Source organism: Salvia hispanica, chromosome 1 (assembly GCF_023119035.1).
Source record: "Salvia hispanica cultivar TCC Black 2014 chromosome 1, UniMelb_Shisp_WGS_1.0, whole genome shotgun sequence".
NCBI lineage: Eukaryota > Viridiplantae > Streptophyta > Magnoliopsida > Lamiales > Lamiaceae > Salvia > Salvia hispanica.
In genome coordinates, this window is record NC_062965.1 from 45140476 (window position 1) to 45164677 (window position 24202).

General features: G+C 36.0%; 2 protein-coding genes across 6 annotated transcripts; one reads left to right on the forward strand and one right to left on the reverse strand.

The window, feature by feature from the left end:
* Positions 1 to 9621: 9621 nt before the first annotated feature.
* LOC125202820 lies at positions 9622 to 10309 on the reverse strand. The gene has a single exon (XM_048101296.1). The coding sequence runs from the start codon at positions 10307 to 10309 to the stop codon at positions 9632 to 9634; it is 678 nt and encodes a 225-aa protein (XP_047957253.1). The 3' UTR covers positions 9622 to 9631.
* An 8212-nt stretch (positions 10310 to 18521) lies between these two features.
* On the forward strand, positions 18522 to 23720 carry LOC125201342 (transcription factor TGA2.2-like). 5 transcript variants are annotated; one of them, XM_048099409.1, is made up of 9 exons: positions 18522 to 18807; positions 19463 to 19653; positions 19843 to 19902; positions 19980 to 20039; positions 21707 to 21784; positions 21874 to 21925; positions 22288 to 22559; positions 22985 to 23230; positions 23335 to 23720. In XM_048099409.1, exons 2-9 carry the CDS (start codon positions 19594 to 19596, stop codon positions 23479 to 23481), a joined length of 975 nt encoding a protein of 324 aa, XP_047955366.1. In that variant the 5' UTR covers positions 18522 to 18807; positions 19463 to 19593; the 3' UTR covers positions 23482 to 23720. The 5 variants fall into 5 exon arrangements, with proteins under 5 accessions (XP_047955366.1, XP_047955365.1, XP_047955369.1 ...); XM_048099408.1 differs by having other exon boundaries at positions 19468 to 19653; XM_048099412.1 differs by having other exon boundaries at positions 19483 to 19653.
* Positions 23721 to 24202: the final 482 nt, after the last annotated feature.

Genomic DNA, 24202 nt, shown 5'->3' on the forward strand with positions numbered 1-24202 from the left:
CATGGCATGAGCCTCCAACTTCATCATGTGCAAATTTGTTAATTTGGGCATCACTACGAGTTTATAATTTTGTCAATGGTCGCATCCACTGTTGACTACACAGCAAATAAAGTCATAGTACTCCATTAAAATCGGGTTGTTAATTGTGACACATGAAAATTCCTACATACTGCATAGGAGATTTCGAAGTAATGTATGGTGATGGGACCGGAGTTATTGCGATTTGCGAATGTTAGTATATTTGTAAACTAGCGTTTACCTTGACTATATGTCTATATGTGAAGTGAGAAAAATGAAGTGTGAAAAATGAAGTGAATTTGATATATATAGGTTTTGAAAATTTAATAAAATTAAAAAAAAAAAAACTAAACCGCGTCGCATCGTCCGTGACCCATCGTCCGCCTCGTCCACAGTGGCGGACGATGCGACGGACGATGGGTATCCTCCGCGCATCGTCCGCGGACGATGTATCGGGCGCGGACGATGGGTAATCCATCGTCCGCAATGCTGCAGTGACGGACGATGCGACGGACAATGCATCGTCCGTCGCATCGTCCGCCCCATTGCGGATGCCCTAAACAAGAATGACATAATGGAGTTGTATTTTATTAATTAAGTGCTGACTCATTTTTGCTATATTTGTGAATGGATATTTGAATTTGTAAAATTAAATAGCTCAACAAAATGATTGAGTTTATTAGTAGTAATTTACGTAAATCGGATTTTTGGTGACTGAAAATAAATATTTACTTGAAAGTGAAATTGTAAAATAAAGTGAATACTCTATTGGGGTGCACCCGCACGGTATGTGTAGAAAATATGCTATAGTAAACTTCATCCTTCATTTAATTTATTCCGTTTCCACTCAACAAAGTAATTATGTGCATAAAATCTCGTGCCGAATAGAAAATATTTCATTTAGAGTGGGATGATAAAGTGTATTTCTTTTTCTTTAAAATGTACATAATAATATTAGTTTTTATTCCTGTTGAATTATTTAAAACTTATATTCATTAAGTGAAAATTATATAATCCTTGTACAACACGAGTATTGTATAACTCGTTCTTAGCTCCACCTCTGAGTTTATATTAACATGTACGTATCATCTCGTACAAAAAGTTACGGTACTGAAAATTAGGTAAGTTTTGTATTTTTTTGGTACGATAAGTATGGTATAACGATATTTCAGTATATTTACTTATCCCTAATTATTTGAAGCAAACTCTCCCCTATTTACTGTTGGAATTCTTGTATTCATCTAATGAGCGCAGCGGAAATTGCATACAAGAATAACAGATCTAGATTCATAATCATATTGCAAGTTGAGCATGTTAATCATATTGCGATTGAATCCTGCAAGTTGAATCCACTACTATCGAGGTCCACGTGCAATCCAATCCGATGCAGGAACTATCCTGGTACAATTGCTCCGTAGAAGAATGCTAGGAATTCTCTCTACAAAGCTTTACGTATTTTCTCTCTAATGTTACGTTATTTCACCTATCCCACAATGGAGAATAAATAACCATTATATAGATGAAGAGTCACTAGGGTTTCATGATTGTTGGGCTTATGGACTATTATAATTATAGCCCAACTATAATTACTTAATCCATATTAATCTAATTCTAGCCCATTTCCTTTCAATCTCCCACTTGGACTAGCATTAGATATAATACGCAGTTCCAACTTTGTACCCTTGAGCGGATCAAAATACACTTATAGTGTGACCCTTTAGGCCCTCATTATCGACGACGATCTAATCGAAGTCTGCACAAAACTCCTAGACTGCGTTTACGTGAATTCGGTAAACATGCCTTTACATAAAGTTTATAGTAATATCCTTTCATTCACGAACCACCCGATTGAGCCTAAGATTTGCTATGTGTCATCCAAATAGCTCAATCACTTTATCTCATCTTTATTAAATGACCCATTCGATTATATTCAATTACTTTAATCGAATATATCTTTGCATTGGCCAATGACTTAATGGTCAAGTAATATAGAGAATTTGAGTGTTCTCTCGAAATTCTAATCGAGGAATGAATCTCATTCTTGGCTCATTTCGCGTTTACTATAAACACATGGATCTGTTTCTTGACAAACGAATGATTTTGATTGTTAAATAGGAAACAAATATTCCAACTCCTAGAAGCTTCCTTAAGTCCATAAATGGACTTCTTGAAACTACTGCTTGTATTCGGCCTTTCTTTCGATACAAAACCTTCGAGTTTGTGTCATATAGACATCGCGCTTCTAGTCTCCGTTGAAATCAGTTTGACATCCGCTCTTTCAAAGTTGTAGTATGCGGCTAATATTGCAAGTAATATCTAATGGACTTGATCTTAACCATTGACGAAAAGGTTTCATCATAGTCAATGCCTTCGTTGACTATAGCCCTTGCCACTAACCTAGCCTTGTAGGTTTGTACTTTGCCGTCTAACGTCTCTGCTTAACTTTGGTCATTTGCGGCCTATAGGGTAAACCCCTTTTGGCAAGTCGACTTGTTCCGAGACCAAGTTGGAAGTACACATGATCCATTTCGGATATCAAGGCTTCAAGCCACTTCTCTCGTCGATTGTCGACACCGCCGGTATAGGTCTTGAAGCTTCGTCGTCATCTAAATCAACTTCATCATCTTGGTTCTCAACCATTAGATTCGATCTCTCGAATTGGAACAGATCCTTCTAGGCCTATTGAGTTGGTTTTCTTCGGCTCGAGAGTTGTTCATTACGAATGTGAGTAGGTTCGGGAATATCCATGATCTTCTTGAGGTAAAGGTGATGCAACTATTGTATCATCTTGTCTTTGATGCATCTCATTGTCTTGAGGAGGTTCTTCGAAGTCCTCTAAGATCTCATCTAATAGTAATTTCCCCCTCCCAATAGATCATCAAAAACTCCCATTGAGTTATTGTTGAGCCGTTGAAAATACTTAAATCCCTCAATGTTATCTTGTGGTTCTTGAATTTCTTCAAGATCTCTGATATTGTGACCTTGCTCCTTTAAGACATAATTGTCTTCAGAAAGCGTCACATTCCTAGAGATTATCACCTTGTGATCTCTAGAGCGGTAAATTCATATCCTCTAGTTTGTTTAGGATATCTGGCAATGCCCTTCTCACTTTTAGATTCCAACTTATCGAGTCATTTGTTTCTTAACAAAGAGTTTGGACGGCCAGTCGTATATAGTTAAGGTCTAGGCTTTGCATACTCATATGGTGTTTTCTCCAAGCTGATTTAGATGGAACTCTATTCGGAGATGTAAATAGCGATCGATAAGCGTGACCCAGGAAAATAAAGAGGCTTAGCTAAACTCATCATGGATCGAACCATATCTAATAATGTTCGGTTTCTCCTTTCGAGATACCCCGTTCATTTGTGTTATACCGGGAGGTGTCGGTCGGCGAATTCCATGTAATTTCAAGAAGTAATCAAGAAATTCTCGACTCGAAGTATTCCACCTCGATACGATCGAAGAGTTTTGATACTTTTTCCAAGTTGTTTCTCAACTTCACACTTAAACTCTTTAAATTTCTCAAGGCCTCGAGATTTGTGTTTCCATAAAAGATAAGTAGCATTATCCGTATTACTTAGCTTAAGTCTTTTATTTTGCACATTGAGAATATTCTGTTTGTATTCAAGCATATATAATCCATTCTCTAAAGAGGCATTTCCATAAAATACTCCATTATTAGAAAATGAGCATCTGCTGTTTGCAAAATGGAAGGAGAAACCCTCGATGTCCAACATCGGAATGGATATAATATTCTTTGAGATATAATATTCTTTGAAATAACTGGAACAAAATAACAATTATGTAAATCTAGTCTATGTCCTGAGGGAAGATCTAATCTATAAGTTCTCATGCGTTCGGCAACAACTCTTGCTCCATTTCCAACACGTGAGTGCTCATAGGCACTCAGCCTCATTGTCCCCATTAGACCTTCCACATTATTATAAATGTGTGAACCACAAGCGGTATCCAATACCCGTGATTGTAGTTATTCATAGACATATTTATCTGATGACAAACATAGTTGAGCTCCTCATTGCGCCTTGTGCCTTGAGTTTTAGGCGATCTCTACGCATTTCCGTGAAATTTGACCTAATTCGATTTGTTTCATCATTATTTCATAAGATAAGTTTGACGTATTATACAACCCAGGAAAATAAAATGAAAAGTAAATTAGAAAAGCATACGAGATCACATTCGCATCACTAATCAAACAAGAGTTTATTGTATTGATTAGCTTCCGCCTAATTTTAACATATATTATGCCCCCGAACATAAAATACGAATTTATATCGGAAATATAAATTATAGTGGTCCAGATCAATGCATATAGTTGTAGCCTGCGGGGCTGATGACTTCTGATAATATCACTAGGTAGGCCTCAGACGGTGTAGCAACAATTTTACAGATACTTGGTTTATTAATCTAATTAATATACGCCCGCTAAATTATTTTGGTTGTGAGGGTACACAAAATAATTTAAGCAAGTCAGCCCCCATCACACGATGCCAACCATGCATCTATGAATGAGCCTAAACCTTGTGGATTTAGAGTAACGCGAGAGACTTATAAAGCTCGGTAGTCGAAAAGTACAAGACATCGAACAATTATGATGGACGACGCGTTGTTTTCAAAACAAGACTTATATTTTATTGGAAAAAGTGTGATACTAGTTATGTGAATATAATATCTGATATTAAATTTCAAACGGTGCGGCGCAGCTGCGAGACGTAGTATAACACGGACTACAAATGCGGGGCGTAGCTAGGACATAGTATAACACGCACTACACATGCGAGCGCGCTACCCCAGACAAATAAAAACGGTCTCTAATACATAGTTAAAATAAATAAGCATAAATCAAATAGCATGCTTATCACATAGGATATCAAATAATGCTCAATGAATAAAATCAAATTTTATTCTCTAATTAAATGTGGACTTAAACAATTCAAGTATTAATTCTAAAATAAAATAATCATATATTTAATATTAATTCCAAATTAATATTAACAATATATTTATTATTATTAGTATTCAGTAATCGAATTAATGAATTTAAATAATAATCTATATTATAATAATTGTACACGAATAATTCAAAATCAATATAAGATACACAATATTATTATTTCTAAAATAATAACGATGAATCACAATCTATTAATCTAATTAATATATTAACTATCTGATCTATATTAATTCCAAATTAATATAATATGTACAATTACCGTCAGTTCCAAACTAACAAGGTACATATTCATTCAAAGTTGAATAAAATTTCACAAACCAATTAAATGAATCAAATAAGTGTAGTGCAGCTACTGCACAATCATAGCACCAGCACAATCATCCTCACGGGGGGCTTAAACCCGCGGCCCGAATCGGGTATAACCCGATCCAGTCCTAAGACCCGTTAGGGTTTGAGGCAGTAGCTTTTGCGCCGACTTCCTTTTCTCCTTCTCGTCGGTCACAACGTCTGCAGAAGTGGCTCTTCTAGGTCCGTTTTCCCGGCAATCAATCGTCATCTCCGAGATGTCGAGCAAAGTACGTTATTTCACCTATCCCACAATGGAGAATAAATAACCATTATATAGATGAAGAGTCACTAGGGTTTCATGATTGTTGAGCATATGGACTATTATAATTATAGCCCAACTATAATTACTTAATCCATATTAATCTAATTCTAGCCCATTTCCTTTCATTTACATACTGCAAACAATCCAAAATTTGTCCTAACATTACACATCAATTCCAAAACATATCTAACAAGTGCATATATAGATGTATGATGCATTATTTATTAGCACCAAAAATACCTGCAAATTTACAGAGTAGAATTGATATTAGACTCAATCCCTCACAAAGGGTCCCCTGTGCAGATAAACCTATGTGTTGTACTCGTTCCTTTTACCACGTAAAACTAACTATCTCTCCATTAATCTAGTTAAACAGATATAGTTCTAAAGTTGGCCTGACAAAAGAACAATAAAAGCACAAGAACAAGCAAAACAATCACAAGAGCTATGAAAAGTACATGTTTATAATAGTCTTCACCAAAAAAAAAACTACAAAGGATGTTTAACTACTCATAGACAAGTAGTAAAAACAATAAAATTACGAGACATGAAAGAAATTGATAAAACTTAACTACAAAGAAATTGTTGGTTTTGTTGATCATGAAGGCTGTGAAAGATGATGATTATGGTGATGATGTAGATAAAGGAAAATCAAAGGGAGGGGCAGTTATCCCCGGAATACATTGATGTTTTAGTGTGTTGGGATTGAATCTTTTGCTTCTAGGGTTATTGATTAAGACTAGTACTTGTTCATTCTAAGGAACACCAATGTGTTTCACTTGAACAAGTGTGATTGATTATTTTTGCAAAAGATGTAGAATTTTGTGGTTTTCTTCTTATGTACTAGTAATTGTTTAGTGATGCTTTATCAACTATGATATGCTAAGATAATGATATTGAATCACTTTGAGACCTCATAAATGGATGCTAAAAGCTACTCCAGTATTTACAAGTTAGATTTAGGACCTTAAAAATGAAAAGGCTTGTGAGATGAAGCAACTACACAGATTTGCTAGATGTAGTAGCTTTCCCAGTCCGATCACCTACTTGACTGCATTCATAAGTCCAAATAAGTAACTGAAAACATAATAGAGCTGTCGGAGATAAGTTAACGAGGCACTTTCAAGCTCTAGAATTCCTCGATGTCTTCATCTTTGCCAGTTTCTTTCAAACCCTCATTGAGTCTACATCCATTTTGACAGTTTTTGTTTAGTCTATTGAATGATAGTAGTACTATATTTTTATAACTCCTACTGTAGTTAGTTTTCGTTTTTGCCAAATTCGTTGTGGCTCTTCTGTCCAATTAACACTGTATTTGATCTCCCTTTCATCTGCATCTATTTTGACAGGTTGTTTGAGTTTATTGAATGTTATAGTGTTTGTAGCTCACTAGATTTCATAAATTAGACTTTCTGAACTTAGTTTTTACTTGTTGTTTTATCTTTGCAAGTTTGTTTGATGATGATATGCAATATTTCTAGCTTATTATTAAATTTCAAGAATTGGACTTTCTAATTTGTTGATTTCTCCTAGTATTGTTAGTAATGACTTTTAGTACTACTGTATGATTAGAAGCTTAATATATCTGTAACACTGCAGAGCTGAATTTGCTACTCTACACCTCTGTGTTGTTGATCATCTCAGGTACTCGTCCCTGATAAACTTGCATTAGACAAAGGCATCAATCGAGCTTAGAAAACATGTAATTTGACACACGAAAGGTGGAAAATGGGACATTATTTATGAAATGAGTACTGAAATTATGAGATATGAATGTAAACTAATCCAATGTTTTTGTCACGTAATGTGCAGCATCAAGTGGAATGAAAGGAGCAACTTCTAGCCGGATGGCTTCTTTGGTTTCTACATATATCAAAACAAGATCACTACATTGTATCATAATAATCAAGTGTATAAATTACAGTAAAACAAATGGTATAACATGGTTATTACATTGTAATATAGTCGAATGTATTGACTACTTGTCAAAACAGGATCACTACATTGTATCATAATAATCAAGTGTATAAATTACAGTAAAACAAATGGTATAACATGGTTATTACATTGTAATATAGTCGAATGTATTGACTACTTGTCGTTTTCTTATTTAGCTTATGAATACTGAATTTTCGATTTCTAGTAGCCACCACATAATCATGCTTTATCAGTTTTGATGTGAATCCGCTACGTGCCAAACAATTAGAAGAAACGAAGGCATTCAATGAACCACACCGGAGCTGGGGTCCGTTTCAAACATCAATATACCTATCAAGATGGTGTCCAAATGCTGATCCAAGACCACCATCGTCTTCATCGTCGAAATACCTTCGCGTGGGTACCTCACACGCCCCAAACGGAGTTCGGATGAGAGACATATGATCGTTTTAAGAAAGTCGCGCAATGCAGAAAGAAACACGCGGGCGGGTGTTTTGCCAACACGAAAACACCCAGTCGGGCGTTTTTGCCGAGAGATCAATTTTTGTCCAGAAACTTCACGCGGGCGGAGGAAATGAGCCGTGGGAATCACCTGGTCGGGTGTTTTGTCCGGAATGTGACTTTTTGACCAAGACTTGTTTTGTTTTGTTTCTTTTTAACTCCTAATATAAATATTTTTGCTAGGGTTCATTTCAAGCAGCTTTTGAATATTTGTACGAGACAACTTCTCCATATTTGAGAGTTCACCTTCTTCATCTTTTGAAGACTTATCAAATTCCTTCGGGTTGCATTCGATCTTTTGCTAGGCTAAGGTTGATTGTAAAGGTATGCTTGCTAGTTCTTGTGTTGCTAGTTTGTGGAGTTATTTGGTGTTTGTATGTGAAAGTGCCTTTGGGATTTCTTTATTGTTCTTCACCTAACTCATAACACTAATCCTTCCTCTATCCTTTTATCCATTTTTCTTGTTCCATTTCTTGGTTTATCTTATTTATTTGTTGGGTTTATTTACAAGAATAAGTCCAAGGCAAATTCATGAGTCTTCAATTTATAAGATTCACATTAAGTTTAGTGCAATGCAGATTTGTATATCGTGTATATATCGAGTACTGATGCACCTTGATAAGGGTATCTCCCTTATCACGATACCTTTATCACGAAGCCGGAGACGATAAAAGAAATAAAAGAGAAGTCACGGAGGCAGAATCCGACAACTCAAGCTTAAACAAAGTGCGTAAAATAAAATAAAAATAATAGGAGACGTAAATTCATATATTTATTCATTCGTTCAATGATACGTTAGATCAAAACTAACGGAGTACTTAGTATAGATATGAGGAAATATATGCACGTATCATCCTCTACTTTTTGTTTGATTACTCAATTTAATTGCATTGAATGATTCGAATCTTTCATGCACTCGGTGCGCTTTAAATTAGAGCATTATTTCGTCTTCCTATTTTTGTTGAAAGGTGCGACATTTATTGTTAGCTTTTGTATCTTTTTCCTATGCATGCCCATTTGTATACAGTAATATTCAAATCTCAAACTCAGCATGTACTAATATACAATAAAGAATATTCTTTTCAATTTGAATTTAGCGTAAATGGTGGTGGTAAAATCACCCTTTATACTATGCTCTTAGACAAAATGTGCAAGTTTACCCAAAATCCAAGCCATCTCTTTAAGATGATGATAAACAGTAATGATTAAGTTGGTCCAATCCAATCAATTAATCCAGTCGATCGACGAACATATTGAAATCGAGCAAACTACAACTAGATGACTTATTCATTAAAAGAAATCGGAGCTATCTCTATAACTATAAGGTATGTTAAACGATAGTATTATCTAAATTGGTCCATGTTGGATTATAGAAACCGTATAATATGATTAGGGAAAAAAATCATGTGATTAGTATGTAATTGATAGCCCTCTTTAATAGAGAAGCTCCTTACCATATGTAAATTAGGGCAATCCCAATCATGTCTACTACACCATCCCTCTCAATCATCCAATTCAACAGGCCAATCAAAAACAAAAACTGAAATTGAGCAAATTAGTAGAACCATAATTCATACTAATAAAAAAAAAAACTAAACAGCATTCTCCAAAGCAACAGAGTAGTCCAAGTGTTGAGGCGCAGAAGTAGTGAAGACAGTAGTGATGTCAGCAGCCACATCCAGAAAATAAAGCATGAAAACCAGAGCAAGAGACGAGACAAACATAGGAATGGGCCCAAAGATCCACAAAAACAGGGGAAACGAAACGTAGAAGGAATGCAGCCCCACCGACCAGAAATAGCTCCCCCTGTTGACCGTCCGGCACACATACTCCGCCGTCTTGAAATCCCCCGTCGCCGTCGGCACGTTGATGAGCATGCTCGCGTGGCTGTAGTATCTTATCGACTGCACGTTCAGCATGAACGCCAACAGGAAGCACACCAGTATCGATAAAAACTTCACAGAAAACTCATCTCCGCTGCCGTTTCTGTTTGACATGAGGACGGCGATGATGGAGCTGAGCATGATGGCGGTGGACGCCAGCACGGTGGACGCCATGATGTTGTTGCGCAGCGTCTGCACGGCTAGGATGCCGTTCTTCGCCGTGTCGGCCATCATGGCGCCCACCCACGCCCGCCGGCTCGCGGCGTTGATGCCGATTACGGTTGTGGATGGGCGGCGGAGGACCTGCCGGAGGAGCCAGAGGTGGTAGGATAGCATTATTAACAGACCCAGCGGGACGAGTATGTAATCAAGAATCTGCTTATCCATGTGTAGGAAAAAAAATTAAGAAGATGAAATGTTTGATTTTGATTCAATTAAACACAGGATTGGAGATGAAAAGTTTAATGCTGCTTCTTCTCCTTCCTTTGTGTAATTATATACTCAACTCGCCCTCGCTTTAAATACACTTCTACTGCTATTTAGGAATTTGGAGTAATACTTGGTTATTGATTTTTCTTTTTACAAAATTTTAGAAAAGGAAATAAAGCAGATGAGATGATAGAGTAGGAAAGATAAATATTGGGATGCAAATCATATCTCATATAGAATTGCAAGTAATATATCATATATGGACTACCCAATTCCAATAGATGATCTCCAAGAGGAAAAAGTATATTGAAAATGTATATCTTTTATTTACTTTTAAAAAAGGAAATATATTCTTCCAAAAAGCAATTAATTTTAAAGGAAAAAGATATATAAATAGGAATTAATTTCACAATAATCCATTTGAATATTAATTTGAGAGTTTTATTTATGTGTGAATATTTTATTTTTAATGATTTTCGTATTTTAATTAAATTGATAAAATAGTTTAATTATATTTTATAATAAATAAATTAAAATAGAAAATAAAATGAAATTGAAATAGTGTGATCCACAAATAGTGAACACAAGAGCTGTAGGCAGGCGATGTCTCTTAAATAAAAGACGGAACAAAAAGTGGTGTGGAACCCATGAAAAGTGAAGTGAAGAGATAAATAAGAGACAGATAAGAGACAAGAGATAATGTTATTGTTGTTAAATTATACTAATATATTGTGGAGTTCGGGTGTGCACCAATGAACCCTAACAACAAAATATAGTAAAGTAGTAGTAAGAAAGATTAATTATTTTGATTATATTTAAAAGTAAAAATCAATAATTTATAATGTGATAACTAAGAAAGGGAAATCAAATCACGTCCGCATGCAATGTCATAAATAGAGTATTTATGTAGGCATACGTGTGTATGTGAGAGAGAGATTTTTGGTACCAGCCCACTCTAATTTTGAAACACAAAATATTCCCTGGGTGCTAATATGTTAAAATAAAAAGTATTGTGTCGTAAATTTGACAAGTATAAAGTAAAAGAGGAAATGTCAATTTTTGTTCTAAACATAACCAAAATATGAATTTGGTTTAAAATATTTTCTTTTTGAAAAATAGATCCATAATAAAGGAAATCTTTGTCGGAGTGGTCCTTTTTTTACGGTTCCATAAAAAACTAACAGTCATGTCACTGTGCAATTAGTGTTAACGTTAGTTTTTTGACGGAATCGTAAAAAAAATTGACTACTTCGGCGACGTTTTCATTTCTTATGGACTCGTTTTTAAAAAAGTGAATGTTTTAAACAAAATTTGTATTTTGGTAATTTATTCAGGAGTAAAAGTAACATTTACGCTTATATAAACAAAATTAATGTATGACTTAATTGCTTAGTAGCTTTGTAGTTCATTTTTACCTTTCTCTACACCTTTGGGCTTACGTAAGCTGGGAAAACAATATGCCATGTTATTAAGTTATACTACTGTCTTGTCAATTTATCATAGTGATTTAGTAAAGAATAAATTAACCTTAAGAGCAGTAGTAGTATTGAAATAAGTAGAAAATGAAGATATGAAAGCAGATTTGACTTTTGAGCATTGAATAGAATTAATTTATACTCCTACGGTCCTACATAAAAACCAATATCATTTTATAGTAAATCCCATATTGCGGTTGGGCAGCTTTATTCAACAATTTAAGGTTTGTTTTAGTAAAAAATACTCCCTCCGTCTCATAAAGATAGCCCTCTTTGACCCGGCACGGGTTTTAAAAAATGTAATTGAAAGTGAGTTGAAAAAGTTGATGGGACGTGAGTCCTATTTTTAAAGTATTAGTTTTATAATAAAATGTGAGTAGGAATGAGTTAGTGGAATATGAAGTCCACTATCAAAAATGGTAAAAATGAAATGAGATAAACTTTGTGGGACAGAGGGAAATAGAAAAATGGGACAATCTTTATGGGACGAAGGGAGTAACAAATGTTTAACATAAGTTGAAAACACAAAGTCAAATATAAGTTGACAATTTCTTTTTGGAATTGAAAACAACCGTATGCACTTATGAATTCATTTAAGCACAACAGACAAAAGGTTAATCTAATTTCCAAATAGTAGCAAGTGTTTATTTTGTCGATTATCGTGTTCATGAGGCTCTCTTGGTAATAATCTCTCTCACACACACAATGTTTAAAGCAATGTTTTAAAATCGGATCGCCCGGTGAACCGGTGAGGCTACTGGTTCACGGTTCAATCGGTCCGATCGGTTCAATCACTGGTTGAACCGTTTTACCTTGCAAATATAAAATTAAATATACTCTTACAAAATATATTAAATTTAGTGGGTAATATATTACAATTAATATTAACATATAACAAAAATATATATTAAACATTTTAAGAAAATTAAATATTAAGAGTATTTAAAGTAAGTGAATGGTAAAATTTAAATATTTATTAAATATATAAATTTTTAATTAATGTAGCAAAAAGAGTACATATTTTACATATAATAAATTAGTAAAATTCATATTATCTCAAAACATTTATGTGGTGAAATAATATTATAGGTAATATATAAAACTAAACATCAATTTTTAGTTAATTTGGATAAATATATACTATAATAGTATTATTAGTTAATACATAAAATTAAACTTGAATTAATAGTAAGTTTGGAGTAATATTTAGTAAATATGGAGTAATAAACTATATTAATAATATATATATTACATCAATAAAAAATAAAATTTAGTGACTTATAATTAAAATTAAACATATGAAAACTAAAAATTATTTTAAAGTATAAAACTAAACACAAATTATTAATTTGTGTGGAAAAAAAATTATAGAGTTAATATATAAAAATAATTAATGTTCACAATATTTCATTCAAGACCATGTGGTGGGGTGGTAGAGGTGTTGGTTTCTTACCTAGAGGTCTAGGGTTCAATCCTCTCTAGTCTCATATTTTAAACAAGCTTTTAAACATAAAAATCGGTTCCCGGTTTCCGGTTCAACCGGTCCGACCGGCCGGTTCTGGCAGTTCAAGGCGGCTTAATAAACTAACGGTTTTAGGGGCCAAACCGGACCGGACCAGCTGCCGGTCGAACCGGCCGGTCCGGTTGGATTGGTGGCCGGGCAACGAACTCGCCGTGACCAACGAGTACGTTTGGGGCCGACTCGGAGTGGTGTTCGGGCAAAGAATCCGCCGTGACTCGGAGTGGTGGCCGTTACCAACAAGGACGTTGGCCCTTAAAGGAGGGCCGAATGTTATGTCGAATGTTATGGACTCAATTCTCACATCAGTTGTGAGAATAAGTGATGTGAGGTATATAGACTAAATGGAGTCTCTCCTAACATCCTAGTCTTTTGGGTTTGAGTTTTTCTCTTGTTTGGTTAGTATCATACTCCCTCCGTCCCAAGGTATTAGACCAACTTTCCTTTTTGGGATGTCCCAACATATTAGACTCGTTTCCTTTTTTAGCAAAAAGCATTTATCTTATTTTATTCTCCACCTACTTTTTCTCTCTTATCTCTCCTACTTTTTCCCTCTCTCATACTTTACTCTCTCCACTTTAACTATTTAAATATCAATTCCTTAAATCATGTGCCCAAAAGAAGTGAGTCTAATACTCCGGGACGGAGGGAGTAGTATATTCGCCTCATTGATCATTTGATTCTTTTGGCAGTGTCTAATTAACTCTTAACCACACTAATTTCTTGAGCATACGATTCAAACTCTTATAAAGTATTGGTAGAATATGTATTTGATACCTTTGGCTTCAAGACTAACTATTCATGGTAAAGAAGATTAATAATGGTTTCTTAATTTGATAGACGAATCAGACATATTTGATAGACGAAAAGAGACTTACCGGCTATATTTGTGGCGCCAATTTTTATGTACCATTATTTTTTTTTATAAATTGGATCTAAACGTACATTTTTATACTCAATTACTATATCATACTAGTAATTAACTTGGTTGCAAATTCGGAAATTGCCAAAATTTTCTTACGCATTCATATATTACTCCTACTTATTTTAATTCTTGGACTCTTCTTATTTACGTTAATGACAAATATGATCATGGTCCAGTTTCTTCTACTACGTGGCTGTTCGGTTTATGAAACAAAATTATCTTGAGATGAAGTTTAAGATACACTAAAATAGACCTTGGCTAGAATTAAATTAGTCTTATGCATGGTAGTAGAGTAGGGTGGAGAGGAGAATAATGAGGAGAGCGAGATGGACAAATTAGTAGGAGGGGGGTGGGGTGAGATGGTTAGTCATGAGATTAGGGGAAAATGAGTCCATTCAAATAGGCTGAAACAGGCTCAAATCTACAATTGTTAGCTAAGATTTGGTTAAAAAGTGTGAATGGAAAAGATAAAAGTTATCTTGAGAACCGAACGGACACTATATGAATTCCTTATTCTTAAAGATGGTAATCGAGAGAGGTAGATGAAGATTTGATAGCCATTTTGGAGTAGAGAATATTTCTTGTATGTTTTTCACTATTGTTGTTGTGTATTACATTTGCTCATCACCCTAATATTTAGGGATTTTTGAGACTCTTCAAGTACATCAATAAATGAAGATTGGAACTCTACACAACATAGGAACTCTCTACTACTTAGAAACTCTCCTACAATAAATGAATAACGGCTAGTTTAAGTCTTGTCTTTCCAACACTCCCCCTCAAGTTGAGCGACGGTATCTCCGATACTCAACTTGCCAAGAAATTCTTTGAAAACTTTAGGACTCAGCGCCTTGGTAAGTATGTCTGCAAGTTGTTCCTCAGATCGGACAAATGGAAATTCTATAATGCCGCTTTCGAGTTTCTCTTTAATGAAGTGACGATCAACTTCGACATGTTTAGTTCTGTCATGTTGTACAGGGTTTTCTGATATACTGATCGCTGCTTTATTGTCACAAAACAGTTGACTTTTCCGAGTAGGAGGAAAGCCAATCTCTGTTAGCAATCTCCTGAGCCAAAGTATCTCCATTAGGCCACTTCTGATCCCTCGAAATTCAGCTTCCGCACTTGAAAGGGCTACGACTTTCTGTTTTTTGCTCCTCCATGTAACTAAGTTACCTCCAACAAAGGTAAAATATCCTCCAGTGGATTTTCTATCAACTGGATTGCTTGCCCAATCAGCATCGGTAAAACCATCAATTTCCAAGTCCTCCTTTTTTTCTAAGAAAACTCCATAGCCGACTGTTCCCTTTAAATACCTCACAATCCTCATGGCTGCATCCATATGGTCTTCTTGAGGTTGATGCATGAATTGACTGACAACTCCAACTGCATATGTGATGTCGGGCCTAGTGTGAGAAAGATAGATGAGCTTCCCAACTAATCGTTGGTATTTCTCGCGGTCAGTATGTTTAGCTCCATCCACAATCTTCAACCCGTGGTTTGGTACCATTGGAGTTTCAGCGGGCTTGCAGTCTAACAAGCCTGTTTCGGCTAGCAAATCAAGAACGTACTTTTTCTGCCTCAGGAATATTCCGTGCCCGGATCTTAGCACTTCAATTCCTAGAAAGTATTTCAAAGCTCCCAAATCCTTCATCTCAAATTCTTTGAAGAGGCTCTCCTTTAGATTTTGGATTTCTTCATTATCATCTCCTGTTATGATCATGTCGTCCACATAGATAATCAAACATGTTATTTTTCCGTTTCTCTTCTTTAGAAAGAGTGTGTGATCTGAATGACTCTGTTTGAAGTCGTGCTTGAACATTGCTTGGCAAAATCTTCTAAACCATACTCTGGAGGACTGCTTTAACCCATATAGAGTTTTTCTAAGTCTGCATACTTGCCCTTTTTCGAATTCCTCATAACACCCTGGGAGAACCTCCATGTAGACTTCCTTATCTTCCTCAAGCTCTCCGTGAAGAAAGGCATTTGTAACATCAAACTGGTATAATGGCCATTCCTTACATGCTACAGCAGAGAGAAGGGCTCTTACAGTGTTCAGTTTGGCGACATGAGAGAATGTTTCTTCATAGTCTACTCTATATACTTGAGTATATCCCTTAGCTACCAATCTTGTTTTGTATCTCTCGATTGAACCATCTGCACGCCTTTTTATGGTGAAGATCCATCGACAACCTACAGGTTTCTTTCCTGGAGGTAGAGTACATTTCTCCCATGTTCCATTTTTGATCAAGGCATCAATCTCCTTCTTCATAGCTTCTCTCCAATGCTTATGTTTCATCGCCATCTCGAAGGATTGAGGAATTTCCTCTTCTTCATAAAGTGCGGCTTCAAATGCCCTAGCCATTTCTGTGAGGTAACCCTGTGTTAGATTTGAAATTGAGTATCGAGATTTCGGCCCTTTCCAATCTGGCGAATATCTCCGGGGAGGAATACCCCTCGTGCTTCTGTGAGGTAATCCATACTGTCTTGTATGTTGTTCCATGGGTGGCTCATCAGTACTACTCCTGTCACTGTTAGGGGTTTCATGTGAAGTACCAATATTAAGATCAGAAGAATTTACCTCAGGAGTCAAAGACGGGTCAGATAGTTGGGCGGTGTTACTTTCTTGGGAATTGGACTGCTCGATGGTACTGCTGACTCCTTCCGTTGGACTAAATTCTATGACAGGATTTTGGACTGACAGATTCATTTGGTTGTTCTCTCCCTCCCCCTGAATAGTTTCTCCCCAAAGAGATGGCGATGTTAATCGGGTTTGTGATGCCGTTGCTGCCTGTATCGGCACCGCTGCCGTTTGGGAATTGTGGCGGCGGTGTGATGGAGTTGCCGCCGCCGCCTGTGGAGTTGCCGACCCCGCTCACCGTTCCTTCGGTGTAGGTGGCTCTGTCGCCTCCTACCACAATTGCCGCTGCTGCCCTTCCATTTCCGCCACTGGCGCCGCCTCCTCCGCCGCCACGTTTGCCATTTTGTCGAGCTTTCTTCATTTCTAGCCACCATTTGGGATATCCGTGGAGGTGGAAGCACGTTTCATGTGTGTGTTTCTTTCCTCCACAGTGTGAGCAAACAAGCTTGCTCTTGTCTTCATCCTGTCTCCGACTTGGTGGGAATTTTGTTGGTGGTGGGAATGGTCGGCTCCGATCGAAGGCGCCAAGTCCAGTGGCGATTCCGGCAGGCTCGGGTTCTGGTTTGAGCACCTTCTCATTAACTGCCTCTCTTCTTACCATTCCGTAAGCTTTGCGAACACTTGGTAAAGGATCTTGGTTGAGTATTTCTCTTCTGATTTTGTCGTATTTTTCATCTAGGGCCCATATGAATTGATAAAGTCTGTGTCTTTGAGTTACCTTGTTATACTTGTCAATGCTCTTTGGACTATCCATAGGATTTGGATCCCTGGTATCAATAGACAGCCACAAATCTTGAAATTTGTTCCAGAGAAATAAGAAAATTATTACAATTATAAAGAAATTTTGCATGTATTATAAAAAAATAATAACGACGTCATAAAATAATAGCGAGATATAAAAAAAACTCATAAAACCTTCATTTTACTTTATATATGTAATTTTTTCTTTATCCATATTCCTAAAATATGATTTTTTCTCTTCATAGACTTAAAATGTACAACCTACATTTACAAGAAATTTATTATGAAGTTCCCTCCTCCATTTAAATGTTGTATTTTGATTAGTTTTCAACATTTACCCCCATTTATTATAGTTTGGTGTCTTTTTATGAAACTAAAATCATATTACTACTAAATGTTCTTTCTCGATGGTTGCATACAAAATTATATACTTATATCGGAACAAACAAAACTCTTAACTCAAAAAACTCCAAATTTTGGACTTATTACAATATAAGTTATGTCATCCAATATATTGCTGTATATCTAAAGCATACCCTTTCATCCTTGGTTAATCATACCGGAAATAGACTGAAATAAATTTCTTAAAAAATCTCTATTATTTATTCTGACGTTCAAAAATGACGTGTTTCCGAATAATTAAGTACCATTAACTACTATAAAATACATTTTATATTCTCATGCTAAGTTGGCTCGTTTTTCAATTAATTTAACAATGTGATTAGTAACACAAACACAATGGATTCTCAATCTTTGAAGACATTAAAGAAAATCAAAATAAATTTTAATAGATTCTCTCAACAATATTATTAATAAAGATTTGCCCAATTGAATTCAATTTTCTCTCTGAAGCTCACGCACCACCAGGCTGAGGATCTCTCTACTGTATCTTCTACTTTCCCTCTTTCCCTCTTTCCCTTTATATGTAAAAAACCAATGAGAAGCCTCATCGAAACTTCCAACCCTCCAAAAAGAGAGAAATAAATCAACAAAGGAAAAAGAGACTCAAAGTCAAAACTGGGTTGCAGTAATTTCTCTCTCCCTCCACACCACTTCATTTCCCTTTGATCTCATTCTCTCTGCTTTCACTACTTTCTCTCTACCTGTATTTGGTAATAGGACTTCCAATTTCTGCGACCCATATGAGATAGCCAGGTAAAGTTTTAATCTTTTTCGTTTTCCCTTCTTTATTTATTTAATTTCCCATGCTGGGGTTCGATTAATGCGCTTCTGGGTGGTGGGATTGAGGCAAATGATTTGCTAGTTCAGAAAAGATGTGGTTTTGGCTGTGGATTGAGCTTGGAATTGGTTTTTTGCTGAAGATTATTTTGTCATAGAATTTTGCTAATGCGAATGAGATCCAGATTATATTGATGTGTGCATATGCTTGCTTTTGTATGTGTATTTATGTACAAACCAGTTAATCTTTTAAAAGCTTTATTAAGTATTCATCTGCAGATGTAATAAAAAGGGTTAAGATTCGAATGCTAGCTTATATTAGTAGCCTTTTCCCCTGATTCTTGATTAATTTCGTGACAATGAATAGTTTCTGTGAAAAGACGGGGCATCTAAATTTAGGTTTTGGCTGAAGCGATGAATAATTTCTATTTAATTGAAAAAAATAGTAGTAGTAAAATATTTCAAGGACAGTGTTATTTATTTGGTTTAATGGTTGGGGGAAGATATTTTGTATATTCAGTTGTGCAGTGATGTTGATAATTTAATGCTGGACAGTCATTAAGATTGCTTATCTAGTTGCTCGATGGTCTACTTTTTTGTTTTCTTTTGAATTCTTGTTGTCGTATATAAGTGCAGAGAAGCATTCTGCAGTTTGTAGAGGATTTAAGTGACATTGGGTACTGAATCTCCTCGCTCCCAACAGTGATGCATGTACGTGTTTCAGATTGAAGCGTCAATCTTGGAGATTTTCAAGATTCCAAAATGGAAGATAATAGTCCTAGGACGGATTCGTCCACTGATGCTGATACGGAAGATAAAATGGTACTTATAATGCAGTATGATGTTTGTTTCCGTTTTTCAGAAGTGTATACGTATATATGATATGAAATATGAAGTGATGCTTGGATTCGGCTTTTAATTTATGTTTGATGTCTTATGTTTACATTCTTCTAACACTTAAAGCTATTGAAGTTAGTTGATGATTTGATCATGGGATCTGTTCTTGTGCAGAGCAATCAATTACAGGGAATAGGTGCTTCCGATGGCAGTGATAAGTCTAGAGATCAAAAGGTTCTTGAACTCTAAATTTTCCCCCACATGTTTTATTTTATTTAATGCAGATGTGTAATTGCCACATCCTTCTGTAGACTCTCCGTAGGCTTGCTCAAAACCGGGAAGCTGCAAGGAAAAGCCGCTTGAGAAAAAAGGTAGGTTTGTTGGTATTTTTAGTAAATCCCTTTTACTTTCAATCAATAACAAAATGCCACCTTTTAGGTCTTCAATGGTATCAAGTTGTGGCTCTAGTAGTTCCGATAGTTTTTTGCTTTATTGGTATAGTTGTATATTGTCAATTCTTAGTAATTTTCTAAATTTGAAGTTGATTTACATTATAAAGATCCAGTGAAATTCCATGTTTAGAAAATCTTGGTTATTCTTCTTTGATATGATCCTAAGAAAACCAGTTATTTCATGTGATATGTGGTTGTAGATTTTTGTTTTCCTGGCATAATGCATAGACGGGTTTCTGGGTATTGGATAGTTGCAGTCGACGGATTGATGCTGAGATGGGGTAATTGATTGGGGAGTTTAAATAATTTAGTCAGATACAGATGATAAGTGAGGATCAGTATGTGAGTTCGGCTAAGTAATCCAGTACCCCAAGTGTTCATTCAAACAAACTTTTTCTTTTTACGAATGTAGGACTGCCAAATTTGTCTGTCTTTCAAGTTTCAACAAAACTACCACCCATCCTATCCAGCTGTGCTCCAGGTTCCCACCACCGCCGATCTCTCATTGCCAGTTTCTAGTGCTGTCTGCTGACAGCCTAACATAATTATTTTTTCCGACTAGGGAAATGCTCCGTGAGCATAAGTTAATTTTCTAGGTTTGGGTGGGAGCTTGGCAAAGGTAATTTTATCTCTGTCCAAAAAAACAGACTACTTTTACCATTTTGGGCCGTCCACCAAAATTAGTTCAATTCTGAATATGGAAAGTTTTAAACGGCATATTAACCCTACACATCATATTATAATGTGGACCGCACAATCCACTAACACTACTTCCACCACCTTTTCTTTCTCTCACTCTTACTTTACCAATTGCACATTAAAACCCGTGCCATTTACAACTTTGTCTATTTTTTGTGGATGGAGGTAGTATAAAAAAAGAGAACACTTAGACATAGATTTGGTACACGTAAGACAAAATCCAAGGAAGATGAATGTGTCTAAAGCAAATAAAGCCAAAACACCGAGTTTGTACAAGATAAAGTTTTGTTCATGCATTGTGTCAGAAGTGATATATCTATGTTATCAATGATTACGAAAATCCTCTTTCCAGTTGAGTGATCGAGATTTTGGGTGAGCCTGGCTTTTCCAAGCATATTAATATCATTGTGGTTTCATTCATTTATGACTTTCTTAAGCATTCAGCTTTTAGGGCTTCAGAAATTATGTAATGGTGTACCCATTATAGTTGGATAGTTTTATAGGCGAATTTGGTTAATCAAGAGGAATTCATCATTAGTATTGAATAGTGATATCTTGGATTATTAGTAAGCCTGCTAATAGTAATCTTACTAAGAGTCTATCTGCCTCTCCAGCAAGGTCACTCACATCTTGCTGCCGGGCTCTATAAAGAAATAGAAAACTGTTATATTCATATCTTTGTTACTTAAAATGCTTTAGATGGAGTCTTGGAGTGATAATTTTATTTGTTCCTTTTTCCTTTACTCGGAAACTGTTTGAGGACACTCACCCGCACAATATTTGTACTATGATTCTTCAGAGGTGCTTTTCCAATACGGAGTTTAATTTATTGCTACTTTGATTTTTCCCGATTTCATTGATAACTTGCTTCTGTATTTGTGATATAGGCCTATGTTCAACAGCTAGAAAGCAGCAGAATGAAATTGACACAACTCGAGCAAGAGCTTCAACGAGCTAGACAGCAGGTTTCTCGCTGTTTTCTTCTTACAAATATGCGATTCCCATTTCGTCTCTTTTGTTTTTCAATTTAGTGAATGAATGTTTTTTTCTGAAGGGAATATTTATTTCGAGTTCAGGAGATCAATCTCAATCAATTGGTGGAAACGGTATGCGAAACTTATTTTGACTGTTTATTTCTGTTCCTTATATAAGAAGATTTTCCGTCCAAATTTGTAGATGTGTTATTGTCTTGTTTCGTTTTTGAAGAGGAAAAAGGTTATAAGCTTCTGTCTTTTGCATGCTAGAGCTTTCTGTCTGACCTAATAATAAAAAGAGTAGAAATCGATAATCTAGGAGGCAAGTCTGTGAGTCTTGGTTTGGGGCCGTTGCTTGTCATTTGGAGTTTCTAGATTTGAAAAACATCGCATCCCAAAATGAGGAATCTTTATAGCCAGCTCGGTACTTGAAACTACTTTTTCCTAAAAATTCCGTTTCAGCGACTTTGACTTCCGTGAATATCCACTTCTAGGTGCCTTGGCCTTTGATGTTGAGTACGCGAGGTGGCTGGAGGAGCACAACAAACGGATTAATGAGCTTAGAGGCGCTGTCAATTCGCACGCGGGGGATGGTGAACTCCGCATAATCGTTGACGGCGTTGTGTCTCAGCATGACGACATCTTTAGGATAAAAGGTGATGCTGCAAAGGCCGACGTCTTCCACATCTTGTCAGGCATGTGGAAGACGCCTGCTGAAAGATGCTTCCTCTGGCTTGGTGGCTTCCGCTCATCTGAACTTCTTAAGGTAAGTCACATTCTGATATTGACCAACCTTGAAGGGTTTAAGATATAGATCAAACTTAGCTAGAGATAGATCTCCATTATCTCTTGAGATTATTATGGAGATTTTGATAATTACTTTACATGTTTGAGAATTTCTTTCATTTGTTATACTTAAGTTGATTTACTTTCCTAGTTTAGAGTTCGTACGAGTCCTATAAACACCTCGAAAAACAAATGATTCAGTACGATATCAACCATAGGCCTCCTCGGAGGATTGTTCTTCTTGAGCTTAAATTTCAATTGTTGTCTTCCGTTTTCGTTTGGTTCCTTTTATTTTGTGTAGAATGCCTCACGTTCTATCATTTCAAGTTTCTTGATTCCCTTATTTGATTTCTGGCTATTATATTTAGTTTTTTTATTTGTTTTTTGCAATAATCTTGGTTGCAGCTTCTAATTAATCAGTTAGAGCCATTGACTGAGCAGCAATTATTGGCAATCAACAACTTGCAACAATCGTCTCAACAAGCCGAAGATGCTCTATCTCAAGGAATGGAAGCGTTGCAGCAGTCGTTGGCCGAGACGTTAGCTGGTTCCCTCGCTCCAACAGGCTCTTCTGGTAACGTTGCGAACTACATGGGCCAAATGGCAATGGCGATGGGAAAGTTGGGAACTCTCGAGGGCTTCATTCGTCAGGTTAGCTACCACTCGCCTTAGCATTTTTCAAAGTAACACCGTGTTCTTCTTGCCTACGCTGAGTTTACATATAACGTGACGAAAGGAAAAATGTTGGGTTTCAGGCAGATAATTTGCGGCAGCAGACCCTCCAACAAATGCACCGGATATTAACAACTCGCCAGTCAGCCCGTGCTCTCTTAGCTATCAGCGACTACTTCTCCCGTCTGCGGGCCCTCAGCTCCCTCTGGCTTGCGCGTCCCCGGGAATAGTAACTTAGATGGGATATTGCCTTATTGATGACTGAGTTTGTTGATTTAAAACTTGGAAGCAGCAGCAGTGTGGGAGTTGATGCTGATTTATTTAGCTCTCCTGCAATTTTAATAGTGGAAGTGCATATGTCTTGACTGATTGTATAATTTCTCCTCCCATTGTATAATTTGTAGCATTTTTAGTAGTAAGTGACTGGTTTAACAATTTAGCTTAATATAAATCCAAGAAATTGTTTATTAATCAATTTGTCAAGTTAAAAATATGAATTTAACTTATGTTGAATTTTCGATATAATGTACGCCTATACGGTTTGAGAGTTTTGACATTGTGTACCATACCGACCCACTCATACTTCTATCCTCCGATTTGATCCTCTCATTTTGTTTAATTTTCTCTCCCTTCACTCTTTCTTATTTTTGTTATAGATATTGGATTATTGAATTGTTGTGTAGTGAAGAAATGAGTTGTGCATAAATCAACTATGCATATGCATACTAAATAATTGGCTTTGGTGTTAAAATTGAAATTGTGGAATATGATTAATAATAATATTAGAAATTGAGATACGATTTGATCCTTTATTCCAATGTGTGTATGCGTGTAAGGTAGAACTAGCCAAACTTTGGGACTCCTCTAGGTAGTGATATTATTTAATTAAAGATACTAGGTTTGGCGTGCAATTTTAATTCATCATTTAACTTCTAATGTCTTTATGTTTAT

What these genes read in the sequence shown, in the direction of transcription:
- LOC125201342 (XM_048099409.1), top strand. Translation starts at nt 19,594, where the DNA reads ATGGAAGATAATAGTCCTAGGACGGATTCGTCCACTGATGCTGATACG. An exon ending in ATAAGTCTAGAGATCAAAAG is followed by an intron (nt 19,903 to 19,979) that starts GTTCTTGAACTC and finishes ATCCTTCTGTAG; the next exon opens with ACTCTCCGTAGGCTTGCTCA. An exon ending in TTCAACGAGCTAGACAGCAG is followed by an intron (nt 21,785 to 21,873) that starts GTTTCTCGCTGT and finishes TTTTTTCTGAAG; the next exon opens with GGAATATTTATTTCGAGTTC.
- LOC125202820 (XM_048101296.1), bottom strand. Translation starts at nt 10,309, where the DNA reads ATGGATAAGCAGATTCTTGATTACATACTCGTCCCGCTGGGTCTGTTA.